The sequence below is a fragment of the Xenia sp. Carnegie-2017 genome, unplaced genomic scaffold, assembly GCF_021976095.1.
Source record: "Xenia sp. Carnegie-2017 unplaced genomic scaffold, XeniaSp_v1 HiC_scaffold_6, whole genome shotgun sequence".
In the NCBI taxonomy this organism is placed as follows: domain Eukaryota; kingdom Metazoa; phylum Cnidaria; class Anthozoa; order Malacalcyonacea; family Xeniidae; genus Xenia; species Xenia sp. Carnegie-2017.
The window spans coordinates 16319174-16341185 of record NW_025813526.1 but is presented as its reverse complement, the minus strand read 5'-3'; the positions used below and the strand labels follow the sequence as shown (position 1 = coordinate 16341185).

The following is a 22012-nucleotide window of genomic DNA, read 5'->3' as shown; positions in this document are numbered from 1 at the left end:
ATATTAAGAAACTTATTTTACATGGATACGCTGCTGGTCAAGCGGGAGCCGGGGCAAAAATTTTTGGTTATTATTAATAACGAAAAATTTCTTGATCAATGCGAGCGTCGTGGAACAAATGAAGACAAAAACCTTCTCAAATTTGCAATGAAGATTGGCATGAAGTTCCATGTATGCGAAAACCTAACAGCAGAAAAAATGAGGACATTTTTTCGAGATATTGCAATGGGCATCGATAAACCATGCAGCTATTTAATGGTAGCGATCTTAAGTCACGGTAATGAAAATGGAATTCTGGGGACAGACTGCAAAACTATTACTGTTTCAGAAGTTGTCGAGATTTTTGATAAGAATAACTGCAAAACTCTTATAGAAGTGCCTAAAATATTTCTTATTTCTGCTTGTCGATCATCGGGAAGAGAAACAATGGCTGATGGACATGAAACCATTGATGTAGACGTCGTACACGAAAACGAAAGACAGCTGAAAAAAGATGTGCATTCAAAGAAAGAGCCTGACTTAGTGCTTATTTATTCAACGCTACCAGGTAAGCATTTTAAAAATAAAAATAAATGTTTCTGTCTTTAAAGCTTGTTATGTATATCCCACTAACCGTTATAAAGTATTACAGGCTGTTAAGTTGTAAGACCTTTTTAAACATAAAATTTTTTGTAAAATTGTAACTGCGTGGTTTTTATAATTTAGCTACGAATGTTGCTCCTATAAAAATACAAACACACACTATTAATAATAGTTTGTTTTACTTAAAGCTACTGTTTGACCAATTAAAACAATATTCTGCTACGATTGAAGTTATAGAAACTAACATACAATGTGCAAATTTTTCTATTTTCAGTCCCGTGAACCAATAGCTGTATTATGAAGCATACTCCAAATAGAAGAATCATGTTTAACTCAATATTTGAGAAAGAAGCAAGAAATTTTCTATTTGAAAAGTAATATTTCAAATTTTGCAGCAAAAAAACCTTTTAGACAACCAGATGAAAAATATTAAAACACTTATGCCGTGGAATCTCACTTCTGTCAGAAACTTGGGTAAAAACCCAAAAACAAATAAAATCTCACTAGTTCATCGAGTAATTTCTCACCATTGACCAAAATGAACGCAAAATTTGGATAGGATTACCTTATCACTTTCACAAGTCACAAAAATTATTTATAATAGTCTTAGAAAACTTCGTAAATGTTTCATTAAACCAGTTCAATTTATTATTATTTTTTACATCATAAGTTGCTTTTTTCACTTCGAACAAAGACAAAATCTCACCCCTCTCTCGTTTCAATGCTGTATATCAAGTTACTTGCCCCAGTTGTAACACATCCTACATTGGTAAAACTGAGAGATGTCTTAAAACCTAACTTCATGAACATGCCACACAAGATGATACAAGCGCTATCGCATAGCACTTCTTACAGTGCCAAGAAGCACAGGTCATTACCTATCAAAACAAGAACACATTTGATTACAAAACACTTTTGGACGAACGTAATTCAAACATTTCCAAACTCGTACTAAGCAACTACAAAATACTTTATTCGAACACTAACGTAAATAAAAATCGACTTTTACTAATTGAAGCACTCTTTATTAAATCACAACAACCAGAACTTAATAATGAGCTTAAAGCCAGCAAAGAATTGTCACTACTTGATTTCACTGCCTCACAATCTCCTAATCCCTCCCATCCAACTCACATTACCGCACCTCCTTCGAATTGATATAACGCACATATAAATAGAGCGTCAGTTGGCTTGTAAATATAGTCAGGTGATGAATTTGTAACAATTTGGAAATATTACTTTTCGGAGTATGCTTCTTATCCAGCTATATTATCACTTTCAACTAGAAAATTCTTTAAAAAACTTTGCTAATTTGCAATACACGAACTCAATACACCAAAATTATAGTTGTAACTATACAAACAAGTTTAATAACAGTGGCGTTGCCATTCTGCAAGTTTGGTCGTGCTATGTAGATTTTTCTGTGTTCATTCAATGTGAAAACAAAAGATTTGTAAAGAAGTGAATAATGATAATGATTAAAAATTTACATAGCACGACCAAATTTGCGGGCTGGCAACGCCACTTGTTAATAAATATAGTGGTTTGATATTTGAAATTAAACAAGGTGCTAGGCAAAATAAATTTCCTATCCTCGAAAGGCTTTGATAAGTTGCACATTTTACGATAAAAGTGTACTGCTGCACTTATAATTCAAAAGCAGTCAAAATAAAGTGCTCACAAGGTGCTTTGATTGGATAAAATTTTAAGGAAGAAAAAGCAAAAATTTTTCACATAAATTAGACAGCAAGAAATAATAATTTATTCAAAAACGACGCGCGATCTATTATTGCCTCGCAGCTAGAACTTTGCATCGGGTTAGATCAGTTAGACAAGTTTTTTATTAACTAAATTAATGAATTGTTAGCTTGGATGATCTTATCGCAAAATGAAAATATGAATTAATTTTGTTTATTAATTATAATGATCAATTAGACGTGCCTCTCTCTATTTATTATTGTAACTTGCAAAAATCTTTATCTTTCTAACACCTAACTTGTCAAAGGACCATATTTTTATGTTTGTCTATATTGAGCTAAAATCTTCTTTCTAACAACGTATACAATGCATTATACTTATACGGCGTATACTTATACAACGTATACGGCGTCATCGTCTTTTATAACGAAAGTTAGTATTTAATGAAATTTAATATTGTCATACTAAGTGTGCTCCTTTTCAGGTCGTCTTAGTTACCGCAATATAGATGAAGGGACAGCACTGGTTAAAGCGTTTGTAAACGCTGCTGAAAATAGTGATGACAAACGAATAATACCAGTCATAACACAACTAAACAAAGAATTTAATTCAATAGTTAAATCTTGGGGGAAAATTCAACTCTCCCAACCTCTCTTAACAATTCAAAAGAATTTTAGCCTTTACGAGTGAACGACACTACAATATGTTTATTATATGCGTGTTTCGGTCCTTTGGACTATTCCCAGTTTCTGTGGGCAGAAGCAACTGACTGTTCATAATCCTTTTTTAAGGTTTTATTTATATTTTCATAAAAAACAAGTATGAAAACAAATGTTTAATGTAATATTTCTCGCATCAAAAATTATTTGCGTGAATTATTTGTTGATTTCACAGGTAAGGAAGCTTTCTAGGACCCTTTAATGACATCTTTTGTCCAACTGTGTCCAATTCAATATACTGTAAATACTCGTAAATATTGTATAAATAGACACTCTTGTGGTAATTTAATATTTTCTCATAATGTCTTATATTTTTGTATTCAAGAGTTCTTTTTAAAGCACTCTGCTAAGCTTTATATATTTATTATAGGAATAAGAAACTATTTTCATTTTGTTTAAAACAACTTTATTTGTGTTGACATAAAAGTTGTATAAAAGGAAAGATAAAGAAGAAAAATCAAAAATTAAAAATACTAAATGATTCTACAAAACTCAGAGATTTGTTCGAAACTACATTTGTTCAAAAAATTGCATTTATAAAAAAAAGCTTCTTGCGACATGAACACGCTGTTGGTATATTATTTAGTGATTAACGATACCAGCCTATAAGGCATTAAAGAACTTCCTTTTGTTCATGAAAAAATGTTTAAAAAAAAAAGTGGTATAAAGTAGACAGTCAAATTGAAGAAACATTTAATCTACTTCAAGTACCTAAGCAATGAAAATTTTACTTTTTATGTCCCATTCTTATTAAAAAGAAGATTTTTCAAAGCATTCCATGACCATCACTTTTCATTCTAAATGCATTAATGTATTTTTTTTTTGTTCAAAATTTCCCTGCTTTGTTCCATCATGCATTGACTTCATATAGCAAAAGGACATTTATTTACTTGCAAAAATTTATTATAAAATGCGTGATGAAAAGAATTTCTCTAATGTTGTTAGGCAATAGCGTGTTCGTTCCATTGTTGTTAAGAACGGCAAACATCGTCGAAGGAGCCTGGATCCGACAATTTATGATTTAGTTAACCCTAATAAAATGATTGCTGCGGATGTTAGTGAAGGAATTCAAGATAATTTTGACAAAATGCTGGTAATCTATGTGTGGCAATGTCATTGAGTGCAACACGCTGAACTAAAAAATATTAAACACTGGGATACAGTTTTATTAATAAATATATTAACCATTGGGAATAATCTTCATACTATTAGGTCATAGGGAGGGCATTAGAGTTTTCTCTATGTTTATAAAGTTTGAGAGACCATAAAAGCGAGCTGGTTGTGAGCCTCTAGGAAAAACTGAACAGTATATATGGTTGTCTATGGAGCCTGGTTTTTTTGCGATTTGTGAGAAAGCGATGTTGTCTACCTTCTCTGTAAGTGTGTAATCTTCTCTCTTAAATGTGTAAGCAGAGTATTTCACATAGAGCATAAAACAATGATATATAGCAACACAACTAAAAAGCTGGTTGAAATGAATTAAAGCAATCACATAAATTTGTGAGCTGTTTATACAAATCTGCTTTGGAATAAAGGAGTTTGAATTCATCCCTAAACGTGTCAGCTTAATTTTGAGATTTTTGACTCATTTAAATAGATATTTACAATTTTTCGTGCATCCAAAACTTTTTTTTTACTTTATACATGCCATAGTATACACAGCGGATTTAAGTATTGGAAAAATAAATCACTTTGCCGCATCGATTGGTTAACTTTTATTCTTTAGAAATTTATAACCAATGACATTTTTATAAAGGTGTTTTAAATTTAAAATTAGCGGTGATAATTTATTTTGCCTATAACTGGATCTGCACTGATAGTATATTTTATAATAAAACAAATGAATGAATATGAATAACATATATTACATGTTTGTAAATATAGATCGTCCAGGTTGGTATAGTCCTGAGAAGGACTGTTTTTGTTGTTGTTGACTGACGTTTCGATAACCTTAGCGGTAGTCATCTTCAGAGCCAAATGAGGAATAAACGTCAGGTTAGCCGTTTTTGTTATCTGGTTCTTACGTCATTATATTGTATGTACAGGAAATGTGTGGGTGTCAATTGTGTATTGTCATCTTGAATTAGTGTGAAGCGTAATGTTTTTAGTTGATCGTTTGTTTGTATTGTGAATAAGTCGTTTGTAAGGTGCCGGTAATTGCTGTGATCTTTTCAGAGGGGTATGTTCCAAGTTGGTATACCAACCTTCTAATGTAAGCCGTTGTCTGTAGTCAGTACTGTAAATAATGAATTTTGCTGAGTCCCAGTCAATGTTGTGGTTTGTGATTCGGTGATATTCGGCAATGTGACTAGTTTTGTCTTTTTTCATAGTAGCTCTTTTGTGTTCAGTAAGTATTATGTTTAAGTTCCTGCCAGTTTCCCCGATATAGGAGGCGTGGCAGTCGGAGCAGTTTATTTTGTAAACTGCACCTTGTCATTCGTTGGGTTGTTCTTTGTGATTTATGTTCTTTAGTACTTGTCGTAACGTTGTGATTGGTTTATGTGCGACACGTATGTTCTATGGCACGTTCAAATCAATTACTTTAATAACATATATCGTAGCTCGGTGACAAAAATATCTCCTGTTTCGCTTTGTTGTTTTATATGATTCATGTTTTGAAGTGATAGAAAAAATGACTGATTTTACTGGGCTACTTTTAGCTACTTTTTAAGTATATATTTTGTATTGTTATACATTTCAGTGTATCAGTTTAAGGACACGCTTATTTACATCTTTCTAAGCGTTAAAGCTTTTTCGGAGCATTGTCTAAAAATATCTTTTTCAACTAGATTTTTAATTCAAAAATTTTTTCTGACGTACAGTATTTTATTTATTTCGGCTTTTTAGACAACAGATCACGCATGAAATTTTAACAAACCTTACATATCATTAACACAAAGCAGCAACAAATAAAAAAATAACCAAACAAAACCCTTGAACTTCTATACGCTTTTTTTAGAATAATATAGCCCTCGCTAACTCTCTCTCCGGCTCGACTGCGCATTTGGATTATTTGTAGTGCACATATATCCATCATGTTGTTGTATTATTATAGTTTATGATAATCTCGTGAAACAACTATCATGTTATAAAAGTTGGTGAAATGTCGCCATTATTTTAATAAGTCATACTTTATGATTGCAATACTGAATAATCAATGGTGGATATTTGTCACGCACTAAGAGTATTGTAATTTAGGAATCACCAATTCCTTAAACAGACGAAAAAAAATACCGTAGAATGTAAAACTCCAGTCACCCTAATGCAAGCCAAAAAAATTCAAAATAACCATCGCTAATTTTGACATTAATTTGTCAAAATTTTGCTCCTAATAGAATAATGCATTGATTAATTTCATAATTTAAAATTCTTGCTGTTTAGCCTCAAATAAAAAAACATAATTATGTTACTGCTTGTATGTAATCATATAGAAGTAGACGAAAAACATATAGCTTGAGTAATCTTAATTGTAGCAGAACACACATAGCCAAATTTCTATGAATAATATACCAACAAGTTAATTATCCTATAGACAATTTTACTAATCTCGATAGCAACAAGAGCAATTCACCAGGCGATTCAAGGTATCCTTCATTTTTACAGATATCACGCATTTCATAGTTGACTCTAAGCATCATGGACGATACATCCTCTTCTCTAAAGTGTTTTCGAAATATCTCGCTGGTTTTAATAACTGGTAACGTTCCTTCGCTCCCTCTGACAGAAATACTCTCTATATAGTCAAAAAATATAAAATGTTTATAAGTCAACAATGCAGTCAAAAATTCAAGCCATGTTGATATGTTATTGACATTGTATGCATGAAAGTAACCGATTAATTAATAAAACTCTTTTAAACTCAATTACAGCAACATGTTATCATTTTAGGTAAGACCGATCTGGTCTATTTGCTAGAAACCATTCTTTTTGTTTTATTTTTTAATTATGATTTACGAAATTGAAAATAATTTTATGAAAAAAGCTTGTAATAAGCTTTGTCATCAAATAACTTTTTTTTAAGTGAGTTATGTCTCATGTTGTTTCATGAAAAAGAAAAATGTTGTTCTGCTTAGAAAGAAGTATAATTAATTTTTCTACCTGGTATCGATGCAATTGCGATCAAAGTATCCGATTCTTGCCCATATATTTCTTCTTTTTTTCTGTGCTCAAATAAATCAGCGGGAAGAATTGTGTCCATCATGAAGAGTTTATTTTTTCCTTTTAGTTTTTCCCTCTCTGTGACTGCATTTATGATTACTTGAAAATCGATAAACTGAAAGTGGCAGTCTCTTATTCCATACCTGTCTCCGTAACCAATGAAGATAAGTAAGAAGTTTTCACGAATGCTCTCATTTTGTGTCAATATATCGTCGATGGTATTAATTATTTCACTTGCCGTAAATTCCTTACAAACAATTAATGTAAGACCAAAACTTCTAAACATTTCTTTTAAGTTTGTCTCATCAGCTTCAAAACTTTTGATCAAACTCACATCTCCTCGTTGAGATGCACCCAAAATTAATAGAACAAGCCACTCTTAAATAATTAAAAAGTATATGAGGTTAGAAAATGCTGAATTCTCGAACCAGAATTGAAAAATTATAAGTTTATGACGTGAAAAAAGATAAATGTCAAATTTCTAATTCTCATTTCTCTCAGTTAGTACAATTCTTTGCTTTAAAATTTGTGGTTAAGTAAATAATAAGTATTACATCATCATTTGTACAAAAACTGTTGAAAACCAACTTGTTCTTAAAACTCTTTAGCGTCGCGACAGACACTTTCATTCAACAATTTGATAAATTTATGTAGTTCCGTTTAGTCTCAAATATTTTGCAAAAGAACTTTAGCGTTTGCAAAACTAATCATATTATTAGATAGTCCGGATCTTAGCTACAAAATCAATTTTATTGCTTAGAGTTTTTCGAAAACGATCAAAATAATATTTTTGTCTGATCACATTTAGATCACTTTTTGATTTGGGAATGGGACTTGATAGTAAAGTAAATAATTTATGGTGCATAATTTATGTACAGAATTTTTTAGTATAAAAACATATTATGCGAAATCGAATCCTGGGGGTTTGGAATAAAATGTTAAGCACCGAAGACCCAAAAACCTTAAAATGGCAATCCGTATTTTTGGTGGTCAGAAATTTGCAGATCTGGGGTACTTTAAAATAAATTACTAAATCTTATTCTTGGATTCTTACACATTTCCAATACTCCAATTATAGAGAATTTTATGATATTTATCTAAGGTTTTCAAAAAACTACCTTCTATATAGAATGAGATGAAAACTAACCCTTTTCAAATAGGCATATCTAACGGCGTTGTGTTCACGAAACCTGCTAATTTATACTTTTTGCTTCCATTTTCAATTTTCTCTATAAGGTTGTGTTTATAGGGTCTACATAAGAATGTCACCCATACCAGTATTCTGAAGTGAAGTTGTGTTGGGTTTGTCAGGTAACACATCCATCGTTGTAGTTTGGCAGATAGATTTATCCTCCATGAAACTTGAAGGTCGGTAAGTCTTTTCAAAAGAAAACACTTTGTTTAACTAAAGAAGTGAATTCAGGAAATTAAATAAAGCTTTAAAAACATAAGCGTTTTAAAAGGTGATTATACGGTGAGTGGTATGAACTCAGAATTATAGTTAGCTACTAGGCTCTTGCCGATTGTGCTAGCATAATTTTTGGCATAATCTGAGGAATTGAGCATAATATTTGCCGTTTTTCAAAAAGTAGCACTGCTAGCATAATCCGTATTTTTTCTTGTCTTAATAGCACAATTTTAGAATAATTCAAGAAAACGAAGATCCGAGCTACTAAAAACGATTTTTTTTACTTGTGTTGAGATACCGCGGGAGCTCGATGAAACGGAACCGGAAGTCTGTGTCTCGGTCCCAGACTCCTTAGTCTTTCTCCCAGTGCTCGTTTCAAAATGGCGGCCGCCACGCCAAACAAGTCAAATGCAGTGAACTTACATCCAGATAGTTTACAAAGTTGCGAGAACAGAGAGGATAGACCAAAGCCTGCACAACTTGCCCGGGATAGACGCCTCGAATCCACCACTGGAAAATACAAGAGGAGGGGGACGAGTAATGTCACTAATGCGAAAAATGTCCCTTTACAAGATCGTATTAATCAGTTCCCTGATCAGCACCTGAGTGTCAGAGGCACAACGATCTTTTGCAATGCCTGCAAAGAAATGGTATCATCCAAAAAGAGCATTTTAGCATCACATTGTAGTTCAAGAAAACATGCCAAAGGGAAAGATGCGCTGAAGAGATCAAGGTTAAGAGAACAAACGATAGCCGAGGCACTCAGCAGAGAGAAAACTCGTAAAGACAACACGCTGCCGTTGGCTGAGCAAGCATACCGACAGGAAGTAGCGGATGAGTTTTTGAAAGCAGGGATTCCAATCGGGAAGGTAGACAGGCTACGTCCTTTGCTAGAGAAAAATGGGTATCGCCTCACTCATAGTGCGCATCTCGGACAGTATGTTTCTCTTATTTTCAAGCAAGAGGTTGAGAGAATAAAGAAGGAACTGTCTTTGCCAGGAGAAGATATGACAAGGGACGTTTCAGTAATATTTTACAGGAGCACCAGAAAAGGTGAGGCTATTGCGATAATCCTTCGCTTTATTAATGATGAGTGGATGATAACACAGCGTCTTATAAGAATTGACATTTGCTCAAAGTCGGTGAATTCAGAAGAACTAGCAAGAGTTCTCAACGAAGCCTTTTGCGTTGAATTTGGTATCAAGGCGAACTCTTTGCTTGCAGCGATGAGGGATGGAGCAAGTGTCAATCAAGCAGCATTGGATCGGATATCATTCATCTTCCCAAAGATGTTGAACATTGTCTGCTTTTCCCACACGCTCGATAATGTTGGCAAACATCTGGAAATTCCTAATCTTTTGGAGTTTGGAAACCTGTGGGTACGCTTATTCAGTCACAGCCATAAAGCAAAGTTGGCATGGCAGGATCTAACCGATCGAAAGCCGAAATCGTATAGCGAAACACGCTGGTGGTCAAAATGGGAAGTTTACAGGCAGCTACTGGAGCAGTTTGGAGACGTTGCTGGATTCCTGAATGATGCAGAAGTAGAGAACATTGCTCCAAAGATTGTGGCACAGCTTCGAGCTATACTCTCAGATCCTCAGCGCCTTGTCGATCTTAAGCTCGAGTTGGCTGTGACCATTGAAGAAGGAGAGCATTTTGTCAAAGCTACATACTACTTGGAAGGTGACGGGCCCCTTGTGTTTTCATGCTACGAGAAGTTAAAGGCTGTCGCCGAGGCATGCCAAGCTCCGCACTTTCCTAATGTACGCGCAGTTGCTGACGCAATTGCCAACGAAGATGCTACTCAGAGAGCCGCGGATCTAGAACGGAAGGCAGAAGCTTGTGTACAGCCGGCTATACTTTGGTTCTTGCAGAAGTTTAACGTGAAGCTCTATGACACCGTCACGGCCTTCAAAGCTGCAAGAAACATGTGTCCAGTTGCCGTTCAATGGATGAGGCCTACACCCGCCACAATAGAAGCCCCAAGGATTTTTCCTTTCCTCGAGAATGATGCAACTATCAATGGCCTAATTAGAGAGCTTCCACAGTACGTCGCTGCTGCTCAGGATGTGGTCATTGAACAAGAGAAAAAGAAGGTGGAGTGGTGGCAGGCCCACGCAGACCGTCTCCCAAATTGGTCCATGGCAGTGAAGAAAATACTGTTGGTCCAACCATCCTCTGCTACCGCAGAGAGAGTATTCAGCATCCTGGCAGCTTCATTCAACGATCAACAAGATCGTGCACTTGCAGATTACTTGCAAGCAAGTGTGATGCTTCAATATAACAAGCGCTAATTAACTGTTGGAGAACGAATTAGAGAAGTCAAGCCGGACTGCGTGGTTCAGAAACGAGCGAGATTATTCAATGTTAAATTTGTTATCCAGGGCTTTTTCAGAAACTGCATGGTTAAGTTTTCACTGTATTTGTTTTTATTTGTTTTGAAACCCAGCGCGCACAGTTCGTTGTTCCTAGCGCGCACCGTTCGTTGTTTACTCGAAATTTGCGTACTTTACCATGGTAACTGGAGGCTATTTGAGTGCAAAACCTTGCGCAAACTGTGTCGTGCTCTGCTACACGTGATGGTTAGCAACTAGCAAGCTATCCGCGGATAGTTATCCACCACACTATCCAGGCTTTGTGCAACCTACTTTTGTTCGCTGGATAACTATCCGCTGGATAGCAGATTTATTCGCCGTATAGGCCCAACCACCGGATAAAGTTACCCAGGTTTTGAACAACCGAGCCCAGAACGTCTGGCCAGGGTTAATAAAATACATTTTCAAACTTGTCTTGTGAGTTGTGAAGTTTGTGCACAGAATAATTTTTTAAAAAAGTAGCATAATTTTGAAAAGCGAGCATAATTTGAGCATAATTTGGGCAAAAAACGAGCACTGCCACTAGCATAATATGCCACTTTTACTAGCACAATCGGCAAATGCCTATTACCTACATGCTTTTTAAAGAATATCGTCCAAATTAGTCATAAAGTAGTTCTGAGAAGACCTGCTAATGTTGAGGTTGACTCTCGTATCTATGATTTTAAATTCCCTCTTGGCAATGTCGAAGCCAGCCAATCTTTTATTCCAAATATAACAAATTTTTCAGGAATATTATTATTCATTTCTTTAGAAACTTAAATTCGCTAATTTTTTTTCTAACGATTAAACACAGAAATGTTTGCACTGTGGGAATAATAAAAAGAGCTAGCTTCGCGACTTCCTCTCAGGTGGAATAATTTCCTATAATAGCAGCCTGTTAGATTATTTTCCTTCCTTAAGGCCAGTTTATTCACAAGGGCAATTATTTGCAAAAATTTTTGTCGCTAACATCTTACCAATTTGTATATTTTTATGTGCATGATTCAGTAAAAATGAATTTATTAAAATTGGCTTGGCTATGGTAGGGCTATTGATATGGCTGTATATTTTTAACTTCAGTGTATACACAGAACACATATTTTAAATAAAAGTGAACTACGTAAGAACTGAAAGTTTGTATGTAGTTATGCAGGTCAGCTTCGTAAATCAAATATCAGTATAACAATGACAGAACAAGAGTGTTGTGAACTAAATTATCTAGCTACATTAAAAATACTTTTATTTCAGCGTCGTTGGTGAGAAATTTCTAAAGAATAAAGTTAAGGCAAATTTACTGCCAATAATATTCGTTCTAAAGTATTTAAAAATCACATAATTTTTCAGTAACGTATTCTGACTTACCCTGGATCTGCTACTGCAATAATACAACTTATGGAGAAGACAGTACTTTGTGAAAGTATACAGACGATGTATGTTTTTATTAGAGCAAACAAACAAGAAAATTCTGAGTAATTAACACAACCCTTGCTGTGTTTCCATGGATAAAAGACGATAAAAATCAAAAAAGAATTTAAATATTCAAATTATTGCCAACTGAACTATAACATATGAAAGGCTATTTTAATTAAAACATGTCTTATCTTCTTTAAAGCCAAAGTTGATCTTCAGATATACATTTTATAAGGATGAATCTCGTGTAGTCCATAAGCAAAGATACACATCACACGAGATCGTTAAAAGTTTGTTGATAAAACATGTGTTTTAAAACCATTGATTTTCATTATGCAGTTAAATAATAACTGGCAGGAACAAGAGGTTTCGGAACTGTTGTCACGAACTACGGATGAAAGGGCGGATTTTGTTTGTCAGAACTTCCACAATGAAAAGTATTTTTAAAGTCACTCTCTTTGGATTACAACCAGCAAAATTCATGTACCGAAAGCATAATGTTTCACCCTTCTTGTGAAATACACACACATTAAAACATGGCCAGAAAATTGCGACAGTTGCAACTGATTATGCGCGAAGCGTTGGAAAAGTTGAAGCAGGAGAACGAAAGTTTGTACAGCCTCATTGAAAAATTTCTCCCCAATGATACTTTGAGAATAATGGGAAAAGCTTAAAAGAATTTGGAAAACGACAGGAAATTTGAAAGCTTCGAACTTCGGAAACTAGGGTGAAACAGGCATTGTGGTTCAGTGTGTCATTTTGGTTTGCATTTAGATGCTGTCAATAGGGTTTATGATTCTGGTAAATCTTATGTACTCACATTCCGTGAAAATGAGAAAAATGCCTATTCTGATCTTCCAAATGACCAACCACAGAAAATCAAACAAATATTGTTCATTATAGACAAATTCTCTATTGATTACATGTCATATCATGAATTAACCTTTGCTCCGGGAGGAGAAAAAATACCCAGGTCTAATCCAGTAAAGCTGTGCCGAAATGATTTGAATAAGCTTTTCTACATTGAGAAAATGGGGCAGCCTTCAATTTTTTGGATGAGTTAAAATCTGTGATTTAAAATATATTAAGTATCATTTTTAATACATTGAATTGTTTTTTGATATTATTTAATATCTTTCTGAGATTACTCACTTCTGAGTGATCATAAAGTGGACAAGTATAGGAAAAACAATAAATCATATTTTATTTATTATTTTAGATCGAATCAGATAGAAAGCTTCAGGATTTCACATTTAAGTTCAAAATCAGCAGTGTTGGAGCTAAAATAACAAGACTGACCAACTTCACTAACATTAGTTTCTTTATATTGATTGCTGAAGATACTGTGATGTTATCTAAGGGTATGGCTGCAATGCTTGGTTATGCTGATGCTAATATTCTGTAAAATGTCATATTGTGATATATTGTTACTTAAAACTAAAGGTAATTTTATTATAAGTTGATGAATGTTTTATTCAACCATTATCATAATGCTTTATTAGAATTTCATATATACAGGTAATCATACAGTAGCTGTAATTAAGGGACATGCAGATTATGAGCTGCTGAAAATTTCATGCTTAAAGATTTTTGGTGACATCAATAGGCTAGTCAAAGATGATTTGCTTAGAATAAAAGATAAGATGTGAGAATTCAAATTTATATTGGGTGTTATTATAAGGTATCTTCTCTAAAATTTGCTCAAAGAATATGAATTTGTAACACTTTAGAAAATAGGCAATCGTCTATTGTTGCAGAAAGATTTCATTACAAATTCTTTAGTATCTTCTGCTGATTTTCGGGTTCAAAGGAGCAACTTTAGATTATGCTTTTATATAGTGTAAAATACAGAACTCATTAAGGCAAGTCCAAGTAGCATCGGTTTTGGAGAAGAATGAACTAAAATTCACATTTCACTATATATTTATTTTAGGTGGGATAGGTAAAAACCTATTGTTTACTGGGAAACACAACATAGCTGTTCCCTAAGCGGCATTAAGGATTGTGCCCTATGAAATCCATTCTCATGTGAACATCAACCCTTGCTTAAGGTCAACACCTTGAAAATATTGTCGTTGATGAGCTGCACTTGATGCTTAGAGTCTCAGACAGGGACGTCGCTACCGGTGTGTGTTTGTGGGTGTGGGGATGGGGGGCAAACCACCCCAATCAAAAATTAAAACAAAAATAAGGTAAAAATCAGGTGAAATTCATGAGGTAAATTAGTACTATACTGATGCAAATTAATTATCGCTAAAACAATCAATTTAGATAATTACAACTGTCTACTGCTGCGTTGGTTGCCAGTCTCAAATTACTGGCATATAATAAGTAAAAGTGGGTATATGTTTGATGTCAGTTAAAATTTTAACAATTAAAATCGATCATTAATATAAATTAGCAAAGAAATGTTATGTTATACTTTGCTGAAGGCATTGATTATGAACTTTGTAGAAAGTAAACATAAAGTAAACAAAACATTATTTTATTTGGACTTTCGATGACTAAGCTTAAGCCATCTACGCAATAAGATGTCAGGGAACGATTAAATGACTGCATGATTCTTGCTGCTGAGAATGACATAACAGAGCAAAATCAACTGTACAAACTGGCAAAGAAATGAGCTGATCTAAAGAACCGTAGAGTTCCTTTGTTGGCGGTTGCTCCAAACAGTCCCTAAAATGCCAATGTAATTACTATTTTAAGGACAGAAACCTGTAATGTTACTTATTAGGTTAGGTTAGGGTCATGCCCAAATAGGTCTGTACATTTCTTGTTTATGTAGGAAATATAATATTTAATTTTTTTGAAACTGCTCATTCATTTTTTTAAAACTGAAAATTTTGAGGTCAATGTTTCTCAAAATCGGATGCATATTCTGGAAAGCTGAAAAATTTCAGGTAATTAAAAAACTATTCAAATAAATATTTATGACCCCCCCCCAAAAAAATAAAATCATTGTGCTCGCGACGTCCCTGGTCACAGATAAAGGCAATAATTTAACACTACCATTTTAATAGACTCCACTACAGTAAACTTTGATAGGCTACGAGATTGGTATGATTTTTATAGAAGCTTCAAAATAATTCTGCATGCATACCATGACAAAAAGCCTGGTAAATGAAGCTATAGAGTGGAGCACCAAGGATAACACTGATAAAGCACCAAAAGATGAACCAGCAAACACCATTCAGGTCTTGTGAAGTGCATAAGGGAATGTGGTGTGTCATTTGATGTGTGGGAAAAGCGCATTGCGGATGGAAAGGGAAGCGGTATTTATGATTTCACAAGTAACATGGGTTAAGACAAGAAATTACTTATGAAGAATCTTCAAGATAAACTTCACGAGGTTATCAAACCAAAGAACAATGATTCCGTTGCTAAAATCGGGAAGGTACACATATTTCATGAAGCAGGATTTAAACATTCTGGCAAATGACAGATAACAGATAGCTAAGCAATATAAGTTTTAACGAATCATTAATAAGGATTTTTATCAGATCTATAAAACGATGAATTCCAGCAATTCAATGCAAAAAATGTGCTAGTAAGTTATTTGAAAAGTTGAGTGTCTAATTAAAAATAAGTTGCTTTTTAATCACGAATTGATCATGTTTCATTGACTAGTTATGTTTTTTTTACCAAACTAAAGCATGGGTTGAACTATTTGTTTCACTTGGTAGGGAAGTTTTGTGGTATGGAAAACAACATGTTACATCATACATGCATTGTTTGTATATCGTTTGAACTTTATTTAGAGACATGATGGTATCAAAGAGTTTACAGGGCAAGGTTGTAGTTTGTAATTCAAAAGTAGTACATTTTTTTTAACTGATAACCTTTGATATCATTTTTCTAAACATGGGAGTTGAGAAAAACGTTGATGTGCGTAAATTTCAACTCATGAAGTCAAACAAGTGGGATGTTCCAAAAGAGATATGGCTTGCAAGTAAGAGGATGCAGTTTACAGGTAGACATGAGAGAGAACGAAGAGAATTCAACAAAAGAAATGGAGATTACTGGTCAACTATGATAAATGAAGCAAGAAGTAAGCGATGGAAATTTTCGAATTCCAAAATGACATTCAAGAACGTTCCAACACAGAAAATAATACAAATGTCAAAGATCTTTCTGTTCTTGAGATTACGGAAAAGTTGAAGCCATTAGGGTCAAAACGAAAGCTCGAAAGATAGAAAAGTTACGGGACATTTTAAAAAAATCATTGAAGATAGATAGCAGTTACTTTTCTAAAATTGAAGTAATATTTTTTTGGTAAATGCTGCTAGCAATAAATTTTAAATGAATTTATTAATTTTTGGACGTAAACAACACATACTACACTATAAATAAATACTTAGTCAAAAAGATTTTTCACATTGCAAGGCAGTCTGGGAAAAACAATCCTTAATTTTTCGATGCGAAACCTTGGTCCTCGTACAACCTTCATTCCGGCGAAAATGTATTTCATTGAAGACCAAGTAAGCGTAGGCTTTATTTTAATAGGGAAATCACTTTTTCCCCACTCATTACTCATTTCAAAAGTACCACTACTCAGAAAGAAGTTGTTGTTAAACGAGATTAGTCCTTTCTCTGGTATAATTAATATCCTCTGTGCTCGGATGGTCTGCCTTTCACCTCGGCAATAAAACGCTAGCAAACGAGCTCAATTTCTAATAAACCTAATCCGTGAGATTTAGCATTCAACGTAGTTAAAAGTCCAGAATAGAATGCTCTTGGAGCGTTTTCTAGTCTGCTGGCTAATGATGTTGGAGATCATTCATAACCCCGATCTAATTGTTATGCATTTGAATTTGATAGTGTTTTGGTGGGTAAGTTGTGTTCTTGTGGTAACATGGCAACTGAGAAAAGAAATTACCTGAGTAAATTTGTAGTTAAATGAGAAGACGGTTCCCATGTGCAAGAGCTGTAAGGCCATCAAACCCATTTAATGAAGTAAAGAAAATCCTAGTGCAGCAAATATAAAAGTCCATTTACGTGTGTATTTTGGTCTTTAAAGTGCGACGAGCGACTAAACGTTGACTATCGGTATGTAAATGAAACTTCACTTAAAGGACACATGCAAGCTAGAAGACAACTTTATTTTATTGTAATGCCTATAGCGTGAAAATAAGACGTACCAAGTTTCAAAGTCGTCCGCAAAATATTTCAAAAGATATTTAGGGTTATAATCGGTAAAAACACGATATTCGATGACCATTGCTAAAACTCCGTGAGAATTTTTAAGTCTGGGAACTGGGAAAGAGTGACGTAATAGTTGACATAAACAAGCTTCGTTCTTATATCGTTCTACGACTTGCACGGCTTTCGGTAGTTTGCTATTACTGTTTTTTATTTATCAAAAATTAATGGATTCTTCTGAAGAAGATGCCGATTATGATATTGTCATCAATAACAATGAGGTACAACCTTACATGTTTGAGCTATTGGCCAACGCGCAAGGTGGTCATAGTAATGATAATCCTCCGTCATCGGAAAGCGAAGATAAATACATTCACAGAATTGGAAATGTTGAACGGTTAGTTGCATTTTATTGATGCTTCATTGTTTTTCCCAAAGTAAAAACAATGTTTTTATCTTTTAGGTGCGAATGTGGCTTTTGTGTTGTCATGAGTACAGGACGGGAAAGTATATGTTGCCAAGAGGTAAACAATACTGATCCTTTGATACATGGCGATCATATTTGTATCACACAAGAGGAAGAGTTTGCCACAGTGTGTAGAAACGAAGCTGTCGTAAAAACAGCTATGGTCGTGTACACACATGACATTGGACCTATGCCTGAGAGTGAAGAAAACGAGTGAGAATCTGATCCATTGTAGCTATTGCTCATCGTCGACGTGCTTTCTGTATCAGACCATACAGCGCTATCCTCAAAATGTTCAATTTCACATGACGTCGTCTGTGTGCTATGATTTTTTGTTGAAATTAACTCAACCTTTAAATAAAATTATCGTATTGCTGGATTTTTCACAAAAATCAAAACGGCCGAAATGGAAAGTCTATAGCTCTACTTATCATATTTGGCACTTTGTTTGAGTGGTTCTTGACCTTACGTGTTTTTGCGGATTTGTTATGGCTGCTTGGCATTTCACATTGCGCTTACGTAAGGAATTTTCTATGAGTTAAAATAATAAAGAAAAGATCAAACGACATTAGTCTGAATTAGTTACCACTGTATATGTTTTGTTTCGCTGTCTACATATATTTTGACATCTTTATCTTAGACAAACTTCATTTGAGGTAAAACGCACAAACATTTCGATCCGATGTCGACACATCGTGGTCGTCGCCTACAAGAAAGTCGTCATGTTCTGCAAGAACGTCGTCAATAATCTAAAATTATAAAATTGTCCTCAATTTGGTAATGCTCTATAGCTTAGTTTTTATAAATGTAAACAAATATTGCTAAATATAACTATGATAATCACCTCTTGCCTTCGTCTCTTCTCAAATGCAGTTCTAACATTTGTTGGTTGCTTCCTTTTAGATGGCTACACTTGTGGGTTCCGCAGAGTATTAAAAAATCGTGGACACAGCATCCTTCTTAAGGCGAAGCCGTCCTGCTGTCCATCTACTGATTGCATTGCTTCAAAATTTTGCACGAAGCACGAACTCTCGAAATGTTGCGAGCACAATTTTGAGCTCTTTGTTGGCTTCAAATTTTTGCGTCGGATTTTTTCAATCCAAATATCTCGCATGCGCTTGTTTTCGGGAAACGAAAAAAGAAACCTTTTGCTGCGTTGGATAGTTCTTAGAAGAACCGTTTTTATAATTAAATGCGGCACAATAAACCATATTTTCAATGCTAAATTGTCGTGTTGTTAATGCAGGCAAAGTATATTTTGAACGAAGCGCGCAATTGACCGCGTTTAGCTTATGTCAACTATTACGTCACAACGACATCGGTAGCTGTCGTTAGCTCGTCGGGCATTTTTAATACGTTATCAGGAAAGCATCAACTTTAAACCTCCATATCTTCAAAAATATTTATCCTTTGAGTGTCAAACTTTGGTGAACTATTAGTTGGAGCTATACCTTTATGTAAAGTACAAAAATAACAATCCGAATTTTATGTTGCATGTGTCCTTTAAAGACTCACACTTCACTTTTTTTCTGCTAATTATCCTCTCCAATGTAAAAAATTTCCAGACTTGCTCTAGGCGATTTATTGTACAAAACTACAGGGCTGAAATTTTTCAATTGTTTATAATCAACATTTCCCGAGCAAGAGCGTTTAGGCGCCACCTTGAATTTTTTATGTCTAAACGCTGGAACTTTTTTGGCTTAATATCGCAAATTTCAGGCAACATGAAGAAAATCTACGGTAAAGAAACGTGTTTAGCAAGTTCTATAAATTTTATTGTGCATTACTTATAATATTTTGGTTTTGTATATTATATATGTTAAAAGCAAAGTACTTTTCCAGAAATATCGATCTTCTTACACTACTCTTTTCTGTGCCCTTACAAATTTCAGTTAACAGTTTTTCTTGGGTTGAAATTCATACTTATGAAATTTAAAAACAACTTGATAAATCTTCATATTGTACCTCTTGCATATGAATTTGTCTTTTTTATCTCTTGGTAAAAGTATTAGTGGAAGACTCACAAATGAAGTTTACATTATACAAAAATTTGTAGAAAAAAAATCATTGCGAAAGTCTCATGTTGAAGATACACTTTACTTCTTTGACTAGGTTGCTTGAACTTTTAACTCTGTTTATGATTTATCTTAATTATTCGTACTATCAATTTCAACCTAACCTTGATAAGACACAAAAAAGCTCGTCTTCATCTACTTTTGCAAATTATGTCACATGAGGTATTAATATGTTTAGCCGTAATGCATTTAATCATAAGCTCTTATTGAACAAAAATTTCATGTTTGAAAAGTTGCTTATTGTACAACGATTTGCTTATTGTGTTTATTCACAAGATATATTCTTAATTGTTCAATATACTTGGGTAAAGAAGTAATGCTTAAATGTCCAATCCTAAATCCTTTTAAGTTTTGCAATCTATTTTCAGCTCCAATTTACTCGTTATTCAACAAAAACAAAAACAGTCCTTATCAGGACTTTATTAACCTGGACGATCATCATTTACAAACATATTACTCGTTATTATATGTACAGGAATATTCAGGTGTACCCACAGAGGTAAAATCCTGTCATGATATGCTGATTCGCATATGAAGTAAGTGACTTGGATGGCTATTCAACCAAATGATGGATTGAATTATGGCTATTAACATGCAGGAAAATTAGTATTCTATTATCATTCAAGTAAAGAGTTTTTGAAGACAACTGTTCTCTTTGTCTTTTTATTACTTTTATTTTTTTTATTTATACTCATCCGTTCCTCGTTAAACAAAAGTGTAATAAGAGCACTCTGATATACAGGATGTCCCCTAAAAGCTAACTTTTAACTGAAGAATTCGTTTTGGATTTATTCGCAATTGTGTAATCTAGTCAACAAGGACAGCTTGGAATGTCTAAAGGGATGAGCCCAGGTAGCCGGGTTTCAACGAAGCATAAAATCATTTTTGCAATAGGAAAAAATTAAATGCTCCATAACAAAAAAATGATTTAAGTAATTTCTCAATGCTCTAACTTTGTAAATTTAAAAATCTATACAATGAAAGCCCTAGGGAACCCTAGAGAACGCTTGATAGACGTTTCGTTTATTTAAAAATGGTATATAACAGAACAGTGTGATACATCTGAAAGTTGAGCTGCATTAATGACGTGCCACGTTCACACAAACTCAAACAAAATCTTTGTAATACGTCATTCTGTTACACTATTCGAACCAATTTTTGGCTATTGAGTCACAGCTAGTGCTTTGTTCGAGACAGACTTACACACTTTCTCTTACAGAAATTGCATGAAAATACTGAGCTGACCAAACGTAATGCGATGTGAAATTTGTACCCACATGTACACATTGAGTACCTATTTTTAGACCACTATTTTGCTTGAAAATATAGAGGAGTGTATACTCATCTATTTTGTGCTATTTATACATATTTGTGTTAAGCCATTGTTTCTGCCCTTTGCATTCTATGTTGGATGAAGGATTTTTATTTTTTGGGAAGGGGGTGGGACACCCTGCGAATGTTACTTACATTTATTGCGCGTTGTTTAAAAAGACTGACATTTTCAGGTTATATATTATAAAGATCTAATTTTTATGGGAAATATTCGGAAGGTTGCAGTCGCCCCACTTTGCCCCAACCCAACCGCTTTCTAGCACCTCTGGTAGATAATAACATTATTGTGTGTTGGATCTAGTACGAAGAATGTCAATTAAAAATTAAAGGGTTTGCAAGAAACTTTAGGGGTACCATTGCATAAGTGTCTTGAGATAATCTTGATTGCCAAGAGGTAGGAGGTTTTAAGATTGGCTCTGCTGCAAATCTTAAGTGTCGTGAATGCTTGGATTTTTCTAAAGATCTAGCTACAAAGGTAAAAAGAAATACTTATTGCGAAAAGCACAGGTTTTCCACAGACTTCATTTTCCACTCCATTCTTTTCAATAACGTGGGCAATTCAGAGCTGGTTAAATCAATAATCGAAGGCATTGCAAGAAGTTCGGTGCAAATATTACGACTAGACTACAAAAACGAACAGCAAGTAAGTCATCATCATCATCATC

At 34.2% G+C, this 22012-nt stretch overlaps 1 protein-coding gene and 2 pseudogenes across 1 annotated transcript; 1 reads left to right on the top strand and 2 right to left on the bottom strand.

Annotated features, from left to right (window-relative positions):
• Positions 1–6137: 6137 nt before the first annotated feature.
• Positions 6138–12187, bottom strand: LOC124458257. The gene is made up of 4 exons (XM_047008308.1): positions 12163–12187; positions 8433–8562; positions 7098–7535; positions 6138–6732 (listed from the first exon to the last, which is right to left on the bottom strand). The coding sequence occupies exons 2-4, from the start codon at positions 8512–8514 to the stop codon at positions 6521–6523; spliced, it is 732 nt and encodes a 243-aa protein (XP_046864264.1). The 5' UTR covers positions 8515–8562; positions 12163–12187; the 3' UTR covers positions 6138–6520.
• A 1511-nt stretch (positions 12188–13698) lies between these two features.
• LOC124457195 lies at positions 13699–16493 on the top strand (annotated as a pseudogene).
• Positions 16494–16689: 196 nt separating this feature from the next.
• LOC124457194 lies at positions 16690–19914 on the bottom strand (annotated as a pseudogene).
• Positions 19915–22012: the final 2098 nt, after the last annotated feature.